At 39.7% G+C, this 18,728-nt stretch overlaps 1 protein-coding gene across 6 annotated transcripts in view; it reads right to left on the bottom strand.

The window, feature by feature from the left end:
• Positions 1 to 18,728, bottom strand: part of LOC144596489 (proteasome activator complex subunit 4-like) — a 126,877-nt gene continuing 108,149 nt past the window's right edge. For 5 of the 6 annotated variants that reach the window (XM_078404829.1, XM_078404828.1, XM_078404826.1 and 2 more), the window contains 8 exons: positions 17,215 to 17,423; positions 14,431 to 14,516; positions 13,656 to 13,784; positions 8,646 to 8,801; positions 7,539 to 7,701; positions 7,213 to 7,346; positions 5,243 to 5,381; positions 1 to 1,002 (listed from right to left, as the gene is read on the bottom strand). In XM_078404829.1, coding sequence (XP_078260955.1) covers positions 5,247 to 5,381; positions 7,213 to 7,346; positions 7,539 to 7,701; positions 8,646 to 8,801; positions 13,656 to 13,784; positions 14,431 to 14,516; positions 17,215 to 17,423 — 1,012 coding nt within the window. In that variant the 3' untranslated portion in view covers positions 1 to 1,002; positions 5,243 to 5,246. The remainder of the gene's footprint in view (positions 1,003 to 5,242; positions 5,382 to 7,212; positions 7,347 to 7,538; positions 7,702 to 8,645; positions 8,802 to 13,655; positions 13,785 to 14,430; positions 14,517 to 17,214; positions 17,424 to 18,728) is intronic. The other variant, XM_078404825.1, reaches the window with a different exon arrangement.

An 18,728-nucleotide genomic window follows, 5' to 3' on the forward strand; every position in this document is an offset into this window, starting at 1 on the left:
TTTCAGTTTTTCTAAAAGTTTTACACCATCTTATACATTTTCACAAGCAATGCAGATGTGTTACAAACAATCCATTTATTGGCTTTAAAATATTCGGTAGTACATCGAAAACCACTGCTTTTGGCAATACCCTATAGAGTGGTTAAGTCTTTTACGTTGTACAATCGTATGATTTGACTTTTTACCCATGGTTTATCATCAGATTAATTGCACATTAAAAGATAGTACTTTTGATGCTGGCATTTCAAACATTGTAACAAATACCAAGTAATTGGGAAAAGCAAATAAAGATAACGGAATTTAATAAAAGGTTTGAATGCAATAAGACATAGCAGCGTGATAAACCTGAAGCGGTCTAGCAAAACTGATGACTAAAATGTATTTTCTTGAAAGCATTAACACCAAAACCATTGAAAAGCACGTGATCTGAAGACAGAACCACTATAAATTCACACCATTACAAATGAAACTCAACATATATGATAACACCACATCTTTAAAGATTACATTCTGTACAAATGTGTTACTTCATCTCCTGTTTGTACAGTTTTTACATTTCCTTTACAGCCCAAACAGCAGTTATGCAATGTGTCCATTAAATAGCCAGAGCTGTTTTCAGAGCAGTCAAGAAATTAGGATGTTTTGAGCAAAAACTGTACAAGAATTTTACAAATTCAGCAGAGTGATTTGTGTTTAATTACAATTTCTGTAAATTAGCAAAAAAAAACTATTGTCTATATATTATAAACTTAAAGTCAAAATTCTACTAAACACACTTATATACATACACAATTTCTGCTGTTTTGTGAATTATTTACTTGGATTTAAAAAGATCTCATCATCTTGAATGACACAAAATATTAGAATTTGCAGTTTCTTGGGTCTTCAGAGATTTATATGGTTAAATCAGATTCTCAGGCATATGTACATAACAAATCTTCTTTGTTGTTCAATAGTGGTAGCACCAAAACCGTTTTCCATTTGAGTCAATTGAACCACTGTCTAGGAGAAAAAGGAAAAATATGGTGAGATCAAAATTGGTTTGGTTCTACATATCAAAGATACCATATTCCCCATATTCCTTGATTCCATTAGCACTAAGAGCTAAATTTAACTCTCTCTTGAAAACATACAGTGAATTGGCCTTCTGTGGCAGAGAATTCTAGATTCACAACTCTGGGTGAAAAGGTTTTTCCTCATCTCAGTCCTAAATGGCCTACCCCTTATTCTTAAACTGTGACCCTTGGTTCTGGACTCCCCCAACATCGGGAACATTTTTCCTGCATCTAGCCTGTCTAATAATCCCTTAAGAATTTTATATATTTCTATAAGATCCCCTCTCATCCTTCTAAATTCCAGTGAATACAAGCCCAGTCCACCCATTCTTTCATCACATGTCAGTCCTGCGATCCCGGGAATTAACCTGGTGAACCTACGCTGCACTCCCTCAATATCAAGAATGTCCTTCCTCAAATTAGGAGACCAAATCCACACACAATACTCCAGGTGTGGTCTCACCAGGGCACTGTACAACTGCAGTAGTACCTCCTTGATCCTACACTCAAATCCTTTCGCTATGAAGGCCAACATGCCATTTGCTTTCTTCACTGCCTGCTGTACCGGCGTGCTTACTTTCAGTATAACTGGATAGATGAATTACACAGCACATTTACCTGTACATAGTAGAAATGGCAGTGACATCGCAATGGAACCAATCAAGAATGGGACGAAATATCAACCTACTATAAGTGTGTGCAAGTAAGTAAACATAGCAGGCCTCAAATAACAGAAGACTCTGCCCAGACTGACGATTACAAAGGAAAGTGAATACATTGAATTCATGGAACACTGTGGCACTGAAACAGTAACTTGGCCCATTAAGTGTCGGCTGATATTTTCTCCATATTATCCAACCCCTTTTATTTAACTCAATTTCAATTGACTGGGTTCACTACAGCCCTTCAATATATCCCACAAATATATATTTCAAAGGCTAAGGGGGTGAGTAATAAATGTGGATAGATGGAATTGCAAATGCTGGTTTACACAAAAAGAAACAGAGTACTTGAGTCGCTCAGAGGGTCAGGCAGTATTTTCAGGGGAACATGGAGAGGTAATGTTTCAGGTCAGGTTTTTTCAATGGGTGATAAATGCTGGTCTCATCAACAATGCCCATGTGCATAAAATGAATAATAAAAAAAGTTCTATAATTTTGCTTTCTAAAAGCAATTTAATAAAAATGCAAGGAAATTCCATTTAAAATCTAACCATTATTCAGTGTACTTCCCTTTTATTAATTGAGGAATGATGAGGCAGAAGGGAAATTCTAGAAAAATGCAGGATGAAGCCTGTTCAATGGAATAGCATGGTTCAATGGTCACCACTGTTTATATGATTCTCTATATTTTTTCAGTACTTAGAATCAGGTCAATAATGCTTCATTTCTTGTAGAAGCTCATTAAATTCTGAGGGACAGGATATACATGCACTTGTATATCCTGAGCCAGGCTGATTAGTCAGCATAGATTTGTATGTGGGAGGTCATGTCTCACAAATCCGATTTGAGTTTTTTGATGACGCGACCAAAAAGGTCGATGAAGGCAGAGTTGTAGACGTTGTATACATGGATTCAGTAAGGCATTCGACAAGGTTCCGCATGGTAGGCTGTTCTGGAAGGTTAGATTCCATGGGATTCAAGGAGAGAGCTGAATGGATAGGAAATTCATAGCTTCACGTAAGGAAGCAGTGGACGATAGTGGAAGGTTGTTTTTCGGATTGGAGGCATGTGATTCATGGTGTGTCTCAGGGTTCGGTGCTGGGCCCATTGCTGTTTGTTATCTGCAACAATGATTTGGATGAGAACTTACATGGCATGATTAGCAAGTGTTATTGCATATAACACAAAAGTGGGTGTATTGTATTTGTAAATAGTGATGATGGTTGTTCATAATTGCAGCAGGATCGTGATCTGTTAGGCAATTGGGCTGAGGGATGGTTGATGGAATTTAATACAGAGAAATGTGAGGTTTTGTAGTTTGGGAGCACTAACATGGGCAGGACCTATACAGTGAATGGTAGGGCTCTGGGGATTGTTGTAGAGCAGAGGGATCACAGGTATATAGGTTGGTCAAAAAGGCTTTTGGCACATTAGCCTTCACCAGTCAGAATATTGAGTATAGAAGTTGGAAGGTCATGTTGCAGTTGTAAAAGATGTTCGTGAGGCCGCATTTAGAGCATTGTGTTTAGTTTTGCGCACCATGTTATCAAAAAGATGTTATCAAGCTGGAACGGGTACAGAGAAAATCTACGAGGATGTTGCCAGGATTCATGGGCTTGGGCTATAGGGAAAGGTTGAGCAGGCCAGGATTCTATTCCTTGGAGTGCAGGAGGATGAGGGGTGATCTTTTAGAGGTGTACAAAATCATGAGAGGAATAGATTGGGTCGACGCACAGAGTCTCTTGTCCGAAAATAGATGAATCGAGAACCAGAAGACATAGGTTTAAGGTGGGGGGGGGGGGGGGAGGGGGGCGGGGGGAAGAGTTAATAGGATCCTGAGGGGTAACTTTTTCACACAAAGGGTTGTGGGTGTATGGAATGAGCTGCCGGAGGAGGTAGTTGAGGCAGGTACTATCGCAACATACAAGAAATATTTAGACAGGTACATGGATAGCACAGGTTTAGAGGGATATGGGCCAAACGCAGGTAAGGGGAATGAGTGTAGATGGGGCATGTTGGCCGGTGTGGGCAGGTTGGACCAAAGGGCCTGTTTCCATGCTCTATGACTCTAACAACTCTAGAAAATCTTTTTTTTCCATAGCTACTTTTGAATAATGGAAATATACAATTATGAATGTATTCTTAATGCACCCTCTCTCATTTGTTTTCGCACACAACATTTGGGTCACCCATTCCAACCTATAAGAAAAACATTCTTAATTGTGCAACATATTTCAGTTTTCCTGGAAACCAGCATTTTAAGCACTTGCTGTTAAGAAGGATGAGTTGCAGCCTACAATAATTCTGGCAACATTCTATTGATTATAATGCAAACTGATGCTTTAGACAAGCTTTGGAAACCGATAAAGAAGTATACAATCTTGAAAAACACAAGTATATATCATTACCCAGTTATGAGTGATTTTCACATTCAGAGAAATTTCTTCAGGCCAACCTTGGCCCACCCATTGCAATTATAATTATGACAGATATAGTCCCTTTCAGTGAGGGTAAAAGCACAAAAGTGATATATCTATTAATAGACCAAAGATATCTTGACAATAAAAATGTTTTTCTTTTTCCTATATTGAAAGAGCTCTTGCCCTCTCCTTAACTCTGGGTCCTTCTAAAGACACATAATGCACATTGTGCCTGGTCTGGGAGAACCAATTGAAAGGTTGGAAAATATTTTCCCAGTACAGATGAAAAAAACTAGTCATCCACTCCAAGAACATTTCAGAGTATTCAGTTTGTGAAAAGGAAAGATAACTACATGAAAATAAAACGTAGATCCTAAACATAGAACCTGAACTTTGCCTTTATTCATTGCCTTTGTGTGATATTGTCCAGTATTTAAGACCTTATCTTATCTCCACAGTCTAAGTAAATTGTTCTACAAAACAAATGCTTAACATTTGCAACAACAATTGCAGCTCCTGAACAAAAACATCAGCTCAAATTTTGTTAATGTTAAGGCATTTTCATTGCGCAGGTTTGATGTACAAAATCTGACACCCTCAGTATCAAGGTCATGCTGAATTATAAGTTTGTCTAGAGTTTGGATAATGCAGAAATAAAAGTTTGGGAAAAAATGTATTATTTAACTATATATTGTTTTTATTATTAGTTTCCATAGTAATACTGGGTGCTTCCGGCTATGATAGGTCAGCAAACAGAAGCTAGACTGGCACATCACCATCAATACAACAGTGACACCAGAGAACTAGAACCTAGCTGAAAATACACAAGTAAAAGCTTTGGTTTTCACATAGCCAACAGTCAGTATTTGGACACTGGACCTGGAATAATGCATTTCTGAACAATTGTTATTCCAAACTCATTTTAGTACCTCAGCCCTCCAAAAATTGGTAAAGACAGAGAAGTATGATCCTTGAAAATCAACACAGTCTTTGCAGAAAATATTCATTTATAGAAAATACTGTGCATCAGCAGGAAACACAAAAATATGGGCTGGGGACGATAAATACTTTGTATTGTAAGTGTTTGGTTTCAATAGTTGTTTACCTCCTCAGGCATAGTAACATGGTGACACAAGGAGGTCTGCAAGAATCACTAACTGGTCATCTGTGAACTGCTGCTTATGTTCTTGCCAGTTATCGTGGTGAGTTCTTCGAAAATTAGATAATGTTTTCTTCACAGTCAACTGTGAAAACAAAAGGGAATTTTAGTGGAATACAGGTAAAACAAAAGAAAAACTATGCCGTAATTGAGAATAAGCCAGAACCCATCAAAATAATAAATTTCCAAATAATCCCTTCAGTGCTGCCTCATTAACTTGTTCCCCAAAGTAGAAATTAATCCTTAACCTCTGTGTATTTATTTCACTTGTGCATTAATTTCCCACACAACGCTTATGAATAATAATGTACATCCTCTCATGAAAAGGTAGTAATCACAAATGGATGACAAATATTTCCCCTCACTTTGAATATGGACATTTACAATTGAACAAGTGTTAAGTTTCATTCTAGGCATTTGCTCTGGTATTCACCAAAGTTGTAGATGCCGTTGATCCTGTGCACTTATCAATTTGTAAATGCAACAATTTATAGGGCATTTTTTAATGAGCTAATTGAGTACACAGAAACATCTTAACTGATCAAGCACAGATGATTTGGCCTTGCCACCACATTCTGCCCCTGTAGCTTTCTATGCATTTAGATTTACATTGTGCCAGTTTATACTTTTCATCAGTGTGTGTAAAGTTCATGATCCACGCACACCCTAAATCTAGTCATCTCAATTTATTCTTCCAACCACAACATGGGTTTCCAACCAGGAATCCATCAAATGACATGGATGGTTCAGCAGGTCTGCACAAAATATAATGTGTGTTCAGAGGCAATTAGCCCTAAACTTGACAAAAATTCTTTTATTTACAATTTTTTATTTACACCTTCAGCCTCAGGACTGCATTTTTAATTTCCTTTTCATGCATTATTTTTACTTAAACCTCAGTTTAATTTTTTTAACCGTAGGAAAAAATGTCAAGATTTGAAATTCCTAATGTCCCTAACTCAAATATAAAAAGATTGTATTCTAATTCGAACATTTTTCTTTCAATACCGAGTTCTTCTAAATTGCACAATATACCACTCGATGATAACATCATTACAATGGCATTTGTGCAGTTAAATCTGCACTCTGCACTTAACCATAATTTCAATGAAGTAACACACTCCCATTCAGACTAATAGTGTAGGAAAATAACTGCAGATGCTAGTTCAAATTGAAGGTAGACACAAAATGCTGGAGTAACTCAGCGGGTCAGGCAGCATCTCAGGAGAGAAGGAATGGGTGACGTTTCGGGTCGAGACCCTTCTTCAGACTGATGTCAGGGGAGGGGGCGGGACAAAGATAGGATGTAGTAGGAGACAGGAAGACAGTGGGAGAGCTGGGAAGGGGGGGGGAGAGAGGGACAGAGGAACTATCTGAAGTTGGAGAAGTCAATGTTCATACCGCTCGGGTGTAAGCTGCCCAAGCGAAATATGAGATGCTGTTCCTCCAATTTGCGCTGGGCCTCATTATGACAATGGAGGAGGCCCATGACAGAAAGGTCAGACTGGGAGTGGGAGGGGGAGTTGAAGTGCTGAGCCACCGGGAGATCAGATTGGTTAAGGCGGACTGAGCGAAGGTATTGAGCGAAGACTATTCAGACTAATGTAACTTAACTACAAATTACTCTGCTGTATAAAATTAATCTAATTCCACGATGTATAACAATTCCTACACAACTCCGTTATTTAGAAACATAACGCTGACAAATCAGCATGCAACAAAAGCTTTTCACTGTATCTCAGTATTTGTGACAATAAACAAAACTAATTGAAGATGTGCACTTCATAATTGAAGATTAAATGAAGGACATTTTTTTTGTTTTAATTGGTTTAGTTTTCTGAGCAAATAAATTCCTAATTCTACCACAAATAAATCACCAGAAAATGTAGTTTCTCTAAGCAGCAGGCTCTATTTACCTCTATAGGTTGTGGATCATTCAGGTGTCCACTGAGGTTCATCAGAAGCTGTGGCATCCAAGTCGGCACTTCATATGGACTCGATAAGATGCAGGCACTTAATCCCAATACTCCGGCATGCCGTCGAACCAAATCTGTGGAGGCCGGTGAAAAGTAGTACATCTATTACATATGTCATTCATATTTAAAAATAATCCAATTTAATGTTTGTACATTTATTACAGCTTGACCTTCGAGTTCACCCGGTAAAAAAAGGCTAAGAAGCAGAAAATTAATTACAGTACTGGCTGCAAGTCAGACTATTTTATAAACATACTAATTTTTACCTGCTGCAGGAATTGTATCTATTACTGTGCCTGGGTCTCGCTTCCTCTTCTTTGGAAGTCTGGTCTTGCAGAGCTGTTCAAAGTGTAGCTGCATGGCGGAATCCATAGTCAAGAAATTGCACTGCAAAAGACCACTCAGGGTGATAGCAGCCATTTCTCTTGTCTGTAGGCAGTTAAAAGATATTCATCATTTCACACCCAAGGTCCACACAGCATATTTAACACCCAATTCTGCCTCATTCGTGTCTTTTCCTGTAGTACTACAACAAAGCCCAGAACGACTATTTTATGAGTTTATTCCAACATGCACAACAGTTTTACATGTTTCACCTGTCGCAAGTGCTATGTCTCAAGGCTCTGCTCATGTTGCTGTCTCGTTCCACCTGCTTCTCAAGGCTGTAAAAATCCCCCAGGAACTTCCCAGCATCAGCAATAAAAACATTTACATTTGAAGTGTGCGGGTATATGGAACTAGCTGCCAAAGGAATTAGTTGAAGCAGGTACAATAACAACATTTAAAAGACATTTGGACAGGTACATAGAGAGGAAAGGTTCAGAGGAATAAGAGTCAAATGTGGGTAAATGGGCTAGCTTTGATGGGGCATTTTGGTTTGACATAGAATTGGCCCAAAGGGCCAGTTTCTGTGCTGTATGACTCTAAGGCTCTGAGTCAGGTTCAGAAACTTAAAATTAATGCAAGTTTAGTGATACAAGACAGTTGCAGGCAGGAGAATTTAACTTTGCATTTATAGCCAACTAGGGAAGTTGTAAACCATATTTGTGAGGGTGCAATTTACAAATTAAAAGGTTGGAATTTGATCAAGGGTAAAACTTGTTTCATCAGTCATCTAATTTAACATCGCACTTCAAAGGACTGCATCTCAACACTTCCTTGCCTCTATAAATTAGTTCAAATTTAAATGTAAAGGGGCATTTAAATGTGAAGCTTGAGTAGTTCCAATCAATCTGAGCAGAGAGAATTATTTCTGCATATAAACATATTGGCAATGTGCAGTTTACAATTATTGTGAATTTAAGAACAAAACTGTATGACATGGCTTGGGCTGAGACGTTCCAGTATTTTCCTCTGTTATCTGATTATCTTACCTCTAACTGCTCATCTTCCAAGAGTTTTATGACAAGCCATCTTACATCTTGGACAGCCTGTTCATTGTCCAAAAAAATAAATAGATTGTAGAACACCATGGTCTGGATGTAAGTTAAAACAGTGTATTTCGCATGCCAAGAACTGCTCTCTGAAGTCTGTGTAAAGAAGAAAAAATACAAAATTATTATCCACAGCATGGAGTTTTTAAAAATATCATATTTACAGGGCGGCACGGTAGCGCAGCGGTAGAGTTGCTGCTTTACAGCGAATGCAGCGCCGGAGACTCAGGTTCGATCCTGACTACGGGTGCTGCACTGTAAGGAGTTTGTACGTCCTCCCCGTGACCTGCGTGGGTTTTCTCCGAGATCTTCGGTTTCCTCCCACACTCCAAAGACGTACAGGTATGTAGGTTAATTGACTGGGTAAATGTAAAAAATTGTCCCTAGTGGGTGTAGGATAGTGTTAATGTGCGGGGATCGCTGGGCGGCGCGGACTTGGTGGGCCGAAAAGGCCTGTTTCCGCGCTGTATATATATGATATGATATGATATGATACACTGCACTGGTTACTATCATCCAGTTTGATTTTTTTACAGCAAATATAAAGCTGCTGAATTAATCTCTGACATTCAACATTTTTGCCCTATTCGCCCATGAGTAGTATTGGGCACTTGCACAATATACAGGATTCAATGGCTGTCCCTGACTCCCACCCCCCTTGAAGACAGAAGCAGGGGAATTTATTATGGGGAACAAAGAAATGGCAGACGAGTTAAACCGTTACTTTGGATCTGTCTTCACTGAGGAAGATACACACAATCTCCCAAATGTTCTAGGGGCCGGAGAACCTAGGGTGATGGAGGAACTGAAGGAAATCCACATTAGGCAGGAAATGGTTTTGGGTAGACTGATGGGACTGAAGGCTGATAAATCCCCAGGGCCTGATGGTCTGCATCCCAGAGTACTTAAGGAGGTGGCTCTAGAAATAGTGGAAGCATTGGAGATCATTTTTCAATGTTCTATAGATTCAGGATCAGTTCCTGTGGATTGGAGGATAGCAAATGTTATCCCACTTTTTAAGAAAGGAGGGAGAGAGAAAACGGGTAATTATAGACCAGTTAGTCTGACATCAGTGGTGGGGAAGATGCTGGAGTCAATTATAAAAGACGAAATTGCTGAGCATTTGGATAGCAGTAACGGGATCATTCCGAGTCAGCATGGATTTACGAAGGGGAAATCATGCTTGACAAATCTACTGGAATTTTTTGAGGATGTAACTAGGAAAATTGACAAGGGAGAGTCAGTGGATGTGGTGTACCTCGACTTTCAGAAAGCCTTCGACAAGGTCCCACATAGGAGATTAGTGGGCAAAATTAGGGCACATGGTATTGGGGGTAGGGTACTGACATGGATAGAAAATTGGTTGACAGACAGAAAGCAAAGAGTGGGGATAAATGGGTCCCTTTCGGAATGGCAGGCAGTGACCAGTGGGGTACCGCAAGGTTCGGTGCTGGGACCCCAGCTATTTACAATATACATTAATGACTTAGACGAAGGGATTAAAAGTACCATTAGCAAATTTGCAGATGATACTAAGTTGGGGGGTAGTGTGAATTGTGAGGAAGATGCAATAAGGCTGCAGGGTGACTTGGACAGGTTGTGTGAGTGGGCGGATACATGGCAGATGCAGTTTAATGTAGGTAAGTGTGAGGTTATTCACTTTGGAAGTAAGAATAGAAAGGCAGATTATTATCTGAATGGTGTCAAGTTAGGAGGAGGGGGAGTTCAACGAGATCTGGGTGTCCTAGTGCATCAGTCAATGAAAGGAAGCATGCAGGTTCAGCAGGCAGTGAAGAAAGCCAATGGAATGTTGGCCTTCGTAACAAGAGGAGTTGAGTATAGGAGCAAAGAGGTCCTTCTACAGTTGTACCGGGCCCTGGTGAGACCGCACCTGGAGTACTGTGTGCAGTTTTGGTCTCCAAATTTGAGGAAGGATATTCTTGCTATGGAGGGCGTGCAGCGTAGGTTCACTAGGTTAATTCCCGGAATGGCGGGACTGTCGTATGTTGAAAGGCTGGAGCGATTGGGCTTGTATACACTGGAATTTAGAAGGATGAGGGGGGATCTTATTGAAACATATAAGATAATTAGGGGATTGGACACATTAGAGGCAGATAACATGTTCCCAATGTTGGGGGAGTCCAGAACAAGGGGCCACAGTTTGAGAATAAGGGGTAGGCCATTTAGAACGGAGATGAGGAAGAACTTTTTCAGTCAGAGGGTGGTGAAGGTGTGGAATTCTCTGCCTCAGAAGGCAGTGGAGGCCAGTTCGTTGGATGCTTTCAAGAGAGAGCTGGATAGAGCTCTTAAGGATAGCGGAGTGAGGGGGTATGGGGAGAAGGCAGGAACGGGGTACTGATTAAGAGTGATCAGCCATGATCGCATTGAATGGCGGTGCTGGCTCGAAGGGCTGAATGGCCTACTCCTGCACCTATTGTCTATTGTCTATTGTCTATTGTCCTCCAGTGCTTTTTTTCCATCAAAACCCCAGCATTTGCAGTCTGGTGTCTTCTATTCATTAAGATCATCTGATAAGATAACAGATCCAGTCCAGGTATCCAGGTTCTCTAACACAGGTACAGGCCTTTCCACCCATCGAAGGTATTTATTTCACAAAATGCTGGAGTAATGGAGTAAATGCAGGCCTTTCCACCCATGATAACCATGCTGAACATGATGCAAACTTCCACCAATGCTTTTGCAAATAACCCCTATTCCTTCCAATTACTACGTATTCATATGACGATCTTGGAATCCAAGATCCCTCTATACATCAATGCAGTAAAAGTCCCACCATTAACTATATACTTTCCCGTTACAAATGACTGCCAAAGGTGCAACACCCCACACTTGACCGGATTAAACTCCGTCCGGCATTTTCTCCGACAATATCTGTAATAGATGTATATTCTGTTATGTCCTTTGACCATCCTTCTTCAATGTCCACAACTCTGCCAATTTTGCTGACATCTGCAAATTTACAAACAAATCCATCTACATATTCATCCAAGTAATTTATATATATCACAAACAACAGAGGTCCCAGCATTGATCCTTGTGAAACATTACTGGTCATAGACCTCCAGCCAGTATAACATTTTTCCATCACTACCCAGTGTCTTCCATGGGCAAGCCAATTCTGAATCCAACAAGTCACCGCAGATCCCATGCATCTTAATCTTCTGGATCAGTCTACAATGAGGAACCTTGTCAGATGCCTTAGAAAAATCCATGTAGAATATCTCCACTGCCGTACCCTTTTTAATCACCTTGTTCACCTCCGCAATCAAGTTTGTAAAACATAACCTGGCCGGCCTACACAATGTCATGCTGACTGTCCGCAAATTAACCCATTTTCTTCCAAATGTGAATAAATACTATTCCCGGGAATCCTCTCCAATACCACTATCTTTACCCAATCCTCTTCACTCTCTATCTTTTCCAATAGTTCACTGGCCTGTAATTTCCTGGACTATCCCTATATTCCTTCTTAGACAGAGGAACAACATTGAATACTCTCCAGGACCTCACTTGTGGCTTGAGAGGATACCAAGATATTCATCAAGGCACCAGCAGTCTTCTCTCTTGCCTCACTCAATAAGGTCCTCTCCCAATAGGTCCAATCAGGCCCTGGCTATTTATCCACCGTAATGCTCTTCAAATCCTACACAAACTCCTTCTTGATCCCAAAATGCCCCACACCGATCAAACTATCCTCCATGAGCTTCTCCTTGGTAAGTACCGATGCAAAGTACTTGTTTAGTTCCCTCCTACATCCTCTGACTCCCAGCATGTCGTTGAACTAAGCTCTTCCTAGTTATCCTCTTGTTTTTAACGTATGTATAAAATGCCTTGGGATTCTCTTTCATCCTACTTGCCAAGGATATTTCCTGGCCCATATTTTCTCTCCTAATTCACTGCTCGAGTTCTTTCCTGCTTTCTTGATATTTCTTTAAAGACTCTAGCTGATTTCATCTTTCTAAAACTTACATATGCTGCAATTTCCTTTGTGACCAAATTTATAACCCTTCTCATTATCCAAAGTTCCCTTATCTTGGCTATTGGGAGGCCGATAATGCAATCACATCAGAGTGATTGCACCCATTCTTATTTTTGAGCTCTACCAACAATTTCTCAGTGGATGAACCCCCTATTGTATTCAAAAGTAGACACAAAATGCTGGAGTAACTCAACGGGACAGGCAGCATCTCTGGAGAGAAGGAATGGGTGACGTTTCCGGTCGAGACCCTTCTTCAGACTCGGAGAGAGGAGAACTTCTTCAAAGTAGACATATCTTGAGGAGATTTTGCAATGGAGCAGACAAAATGTGTAGGAAAGAACTTAGATGCTGGTTTAAATTGAAGGTAGACACTAAATGCTGGGGTAACTCAGCGGCACAGGCAGGCAGTCTTGACTCGAAAGGTCACCCATTCCTTCTCTCCAGAGATGCTGCCTGTCCCGCTGATTTACTGCAGCATTTTGTGTCTACCTTCGATTTAAGCCAGCATCTGCAGTTCTTTTCTACACACCTCTATTGTATGCTCTCTCAACTGCAACTGCGACATACTCTCACAGTAGTTATACAATTCTTTCACTTCCTATACCTCCCTCTGTATCACATCAGAAACATTAAAACCATAGTCTCAATATATAGGGAGAGGCTGAGCAGGCTGGGACTATTCCTTGGAGTGCAGGAGGATGAGGGGTGATCTTATAGAGGTATATAAGATCATGAGTTTGTGTCTCATCATCAATCATAATTGAAGCAGAAACTCAGTTCCCACATTTCCAACAAATGCAGTATTTTAAATTTGAGTTTTCTAAACGTGATCCATTGAAATCTTGTAAGTAGCCATCTTCACGTGTGCAAATTATCATTTAGGGAAGAGGTTTTTTCTTAAATTAGTCTACTAAATTAAAAAAGACAACATTTCAAAATGCACTGTTTACCTGTTTCATGACATCTAATACCAAACCCACTTGATGGGGATAAAGCAATCCCTGAGACATGAGTGATAAACACATCTTTGCATCTCTTTTAAGTTCATCGTAACTCTCATCATTTTCAACAGGAGCGATCTAAATTTTTTAAAAAGACAAAAATAATTTATGGTGTTTACTCAATTTCCAAAGTACAAAAGACTCGATGTGTCAATGGGGGAAATTAATTTGGCAAGAAGAAAACTGTCAAATTAACATACGACCTAATGCAATCAGGCATAAACCCTTTTAAATGAATAGGAGGAAAATTCCCATCTTTAAAAAAAATTACAATATGTAATCTAATTTTATAACTTGAGGAAAACTAACCTTGGATCTTTAACTTATAGTTTTAACCATTTAACAAAAGCAGAGTAACAACTGGAAATAAAGAGGTGAGAGGACATAAATTTTTCACTGGGAAAAGTGGTTATGCCAAGATTTGGTCCATTACCGTGCATGTTCTTGCACCTAATTTCATTCAGTTCTAAATTTTTTAAATGAGCAATGCCAAAGCAGAGCGATAAATAGATGAAGTGCCTCCTCTGGACTGTACTTTTTGCTTGCATCCAGGAAGTGAAGCCACAGCAAAGGCAAACTATCTGCTTTTCAATAGCAGAAACATGAAACAAATTATTTTTAAGGGCTAATTATGCAGGACAAATTGCATTTAAGAAACAGTTCAAACAAATATACATGTTTTCCAATCATATCCAGAAAGTAAGATTGAAATATTACAATGTACCTTGAACAATAATGGCATCAGATGGAGCTGTTCTGCAATTGCTGTAGAAAATGACCTTCCTGCACTTGCCATTAACCATTTCAGCACTACGCAGCAAAACAAAAATGCCACAGGTTAGGATGTCAAATCTTTACCAATAACTTTAGGTTTCCATAACACAAAATGAAAGCCACACAGCTTGATTTGAATGTGTAGCCATGAGAATAAACGGAAGCTTAGACACAGCTCCAATTATCTTTAAATTCGCAGATAGGCACAAAATGCTGGAGTAACTCAGCGGGACAGGCAGCATCTCGCAAACGTCAGCAATTATGATCGTCCATGAACTGTGTCTTTGGGTACACTTTGGTTTGGTTTTTTGCACTATAATGGTTACCTAGTATAACGGTTACTAATTTAAAATTTATTATTAAATAATATCTTGTGTTATTGTGTTTACAGACTTGTTAAACTGCAACAATTTCATTTTTCTGTCGTCAGTACATATGACAATTAAATTCTCTTAACTCTTCTTTCCTGATTCTCTTGAGCTTATAATAGGAACAAATAAGAATTGCTTTAAAGCTACATCAAAAAGAAGCAAGAACGTTTAACTAATTTGTCAGGATTTTAGTTAGAGGAGCAAGTTGAGTCTAGAGCAAAGAACAAATTCAGAAATAGTATAACCATAGTGAACAAGCTGCAAGAAGATACAATAAGTTGAGCAGATGAAGAACTTATAAAGTTTAATAAAAGAGACAATTTGAAAACACTGGAAATAGGGTCATGAATACAGAAAAGTAGCCAAAATATACATAATGCATCCAAAAGGAAAATTTTAAGTTATGTGCAGACCTCCCAACATTTGATTTTACAAATTCAGAATTTTGATGTCCAAAATTCAGAATTTTACATCAAAATTCATAATATGGCCAGTAATGCAACTTTTCAGCAAAAAAAAGTATGCACGCCAAATGCACATACACGTTGCGCTACATTCATGTGTGAAAAACGACTATTATTTCCAACAGTCTGTAGTTCTTGGACTACATGTACAATGTCAGGCCTACCATGAGTATATTCTGCTATTTATAGAAAGGTTATTGAACAGAAATACTTTTTACAACACAAAGAAAAAATTGTTTTGTTTTGTTTTCTCTATTTTTCTTTTTCCTTACACAAAATGTATGATTAAGTTATGAAGAAAGAGTTTCATTTAAAACTGCACTTACCTAACATTGAAGACATACTTGCTCCAGTGGTCTTCAACAGCACATCACAACAGTCCATGTCCCCCCCACCTCCCATTCCTCCCCCCTACCCACCCACTCTACCTCCACTCCCGACTCCCCCCCTTTCCCCCCGACTCCCGCCCTCCCCCCTCGCTCCCGAATCCCGCCCTTCCCCCCCCACTCCCGCCTACCCCCCTCCCCCCTCACTCCCGCCCTCCCCTCCTTTTCCCCTCACCTCCACTACCCCTCTCCCCCACCCCTCTCCCATCCTCCCCCACTCCACTCCCACCCCCACCTCCCTCCCAGGGCGAGCAACGAGGCGTGTGTTTTGCGGAAAAATGTGAGGTGAAATCGGAATGGCGGAAATGAAATAAGAAAGCGGAAATGAAATAAGAAAGCGGAAACTTTCTGCCAAATTCGGAAGGGTTGGGAGGTCTGTATGTGGATCAATGATAGAGACCCAGGTTTAGTATAGAAGGAACAATAGAACATGAGCCGATAATGATGCTTCCACAACCAGCAGCCCAACTATTCATTAGGCAGACTTAAGAATCAGGCAAATCTCAACGGGATTCTACAACAAGCGACAGATCCTTTAATGCAGTCACCACATTACTAGCAGCTGCAAGCACTACCTAAAAAACATTAGATGAATTTATCATTGACCCAAATGTTCACATAATTTGGGTATGGCTGTCACACTAATAGATTCAGCTATAAATCAAATACAGCACTGTGAAATATTGTGCCTAATAAAATACATTTGGTATAAACTGTAAGACAATTTACAGTATTAACAAACAACATCTCAATTACTAAGATAGACACAAAAAGTTTAAATTCCATTTGGAATATTTTGGAGGACCAAGAACCAAGAACCAAAAAGCTGGAGTAACTCAGCAGGTCAGACAGCCTCTGGAAAAAAGGAATAGGTGATATTTCGGGTCGAGATCCTTCTTCAGACTGACTCAATTACTAAGTTGGGAAAAAATCTTCAGGAATGGGGAAAAAAAACCCAAGTCACTTCTTCTGAAGCTCGTTTGTAGAATTTTGAATGAACTTGTTCAAAACCAAGATGGCGTTGGAGTGCAGCAACTCTTTGACTGCTGGTCCCAGAGGAGGATCTACAATCATCCAATACAATTGTGCTACTCTTTTAAATTTATTTTCTACTTTATAGCTATGTTCTGCACTCTGTATCTTTCCCTTTGCTCTACCTATTGTAATTGAATTTGGCTTGATTGTATTTATGCATAAAATTATCAGATTTGAATGGATAGCGTACAAAACTAAGCTCTTCACTGTACCTCAGTATATGTGATAATAATAAATCCACACCTAAACAATTTATCTTACAATTGGTCTTCAATAGATGCAGGTTTAACACCAACAAATGAATACATCTTTCACCACACAATATAGTATTAAGATCCAGTCTGAAAAAGGACAGGCCAGGCTCACCACTTTCCATCTCAACAAATAAGGAGTACAGCCTTTACTCCACATAGTAAACTACTTAAGGATAGCTTAATAAACTGTGCACAAAATATTAATTGTATATTAATTGTTCTACCTGTTTTCAGAAGTTTAATTGCCTGGGTTCTTTCATCTTGTACCCCAATACCATTTTCTTCAACAATGTGATTTTGTATCTCTTCCTCAATTTCCATCAAAGGTTTAAGTTGATCTATGATACGGCTGGTGAATTCAGAGACACGTGGTGACAGTGTTGGATTTGAATTAGGGAGGGTGACATCTATCATGAATAAATACGTTAGAACGCTGCAGAAAAATAGTGAAAAATAAAATTAAAGGGAAGAATAGTCCATTGCAACTTTATCTTGTATAATTTATATTATGTAATAACACACACAGATTTTATTGCCATTTAATTCACAAATTTTAGAATTAATAATAATAATAATAATAATGCATTACATTTATATAGCGCTTTTCAAACACTCAAAGACGCTTTACAGGGATTACTAGAACATAGAGAAGAAAATAAATAGATAAATAAGTAAACGAACAGAAAAAGGAGACAGAAGGTGAGGTGACGGTCAGTGGTTGAAGGCAGTGCTGAACAGGTGAGACTTCAGTGATGTTTTGAATGTGGTGAGTGAGGAGTAGTCTCTGACGGTTTGGGGTAGTGAGTTCCAGAGGGTGGGAGCAGCGATGGAGAAAGCCCTGTCCCCCCAGGATCTGAGTTTGGTCTGGATGGGGGAGGGACAGGAGGTTGGCAGCAGCAGAGTGGAGGGTGCAGGTGGGAGTGTGCCTGTGGAGGAGGTCAGTCAGGTAGGATGGGGCCAGGTTATGGATGGCTTTGTAGGTCATGAGGAGGATTTTGTACTGGATTCTCTGGGGGATGGGGAGCCAGTGGAGCTTGTAAAGAACGGGGGTGATATGGTCACGGAACGGGGAGTGGGTGAGTAGACGGGCAGCGGAGTTTTGAATGTATTGAAGTTTACTGATGATTTTTGAGGGTGAGCCATAGAGGAGGCTGTTGCAGTAGTCCAGACGGGAGGTGATGAAGGCGTGGATGAGGGTTTCTGCAGCTGTGGAGGAGAGGGATGGACGGAGACGGGCGATGTTTTTGAGGTGGAAGAAGGCTGTCTTTGTGATGTGTTTGATGTGTTTGTCGAAGGAGAGGGTTTGATCAAAGATGATTCCAAGATTCCGGATGTGAGGGGAGGTGGATACTGGGAGACCATCAATATTGAGGATGAAGTTTTGGGTGAATTTGGTGAGTGTTTTTGGACCAATGATGATGATTTCAGATTTGTTGCAGTTGAGTTTGAGGAAATTTGATTGAAGCCAAGATTTTATTTCAGTGATGCAGTTTGTCAGTGTAGAGTGTGTGGTGGTGGAGATTGACTTGGTGGAGATGAGGAGCTGGATATCATCGGCGAAGCAGTGGGAACACAAATATGAATATTTTATTTCTGTTTAGAAGTTTGTAGACCTACATGAATGATTTTAAATAACCAACCATTTGCTTAAATAGTTTAATTGAGTCACATGATTTGACGTTTGTAGTGCGATACTGACATTGGATGCTGGTTTACAGATCAGGCGCATCTGGGTTAG

Source organism: Rhinoraja longicauda, chromosome 9 (genome assembly GCF_053455715.1).
Source record: "Rhinoraja longicauda isolate Sanriku21f chromosome 9, sRhiLon1.1, whole genome shotgun sequence".
NCBI classification, from domain to species: Eukaryota; Metazoa; Chordata; class Chondrichthyes; order Rajiformes; family Arhynchobatidae; genus Rhinoraja; species Rhinoraja longicauda.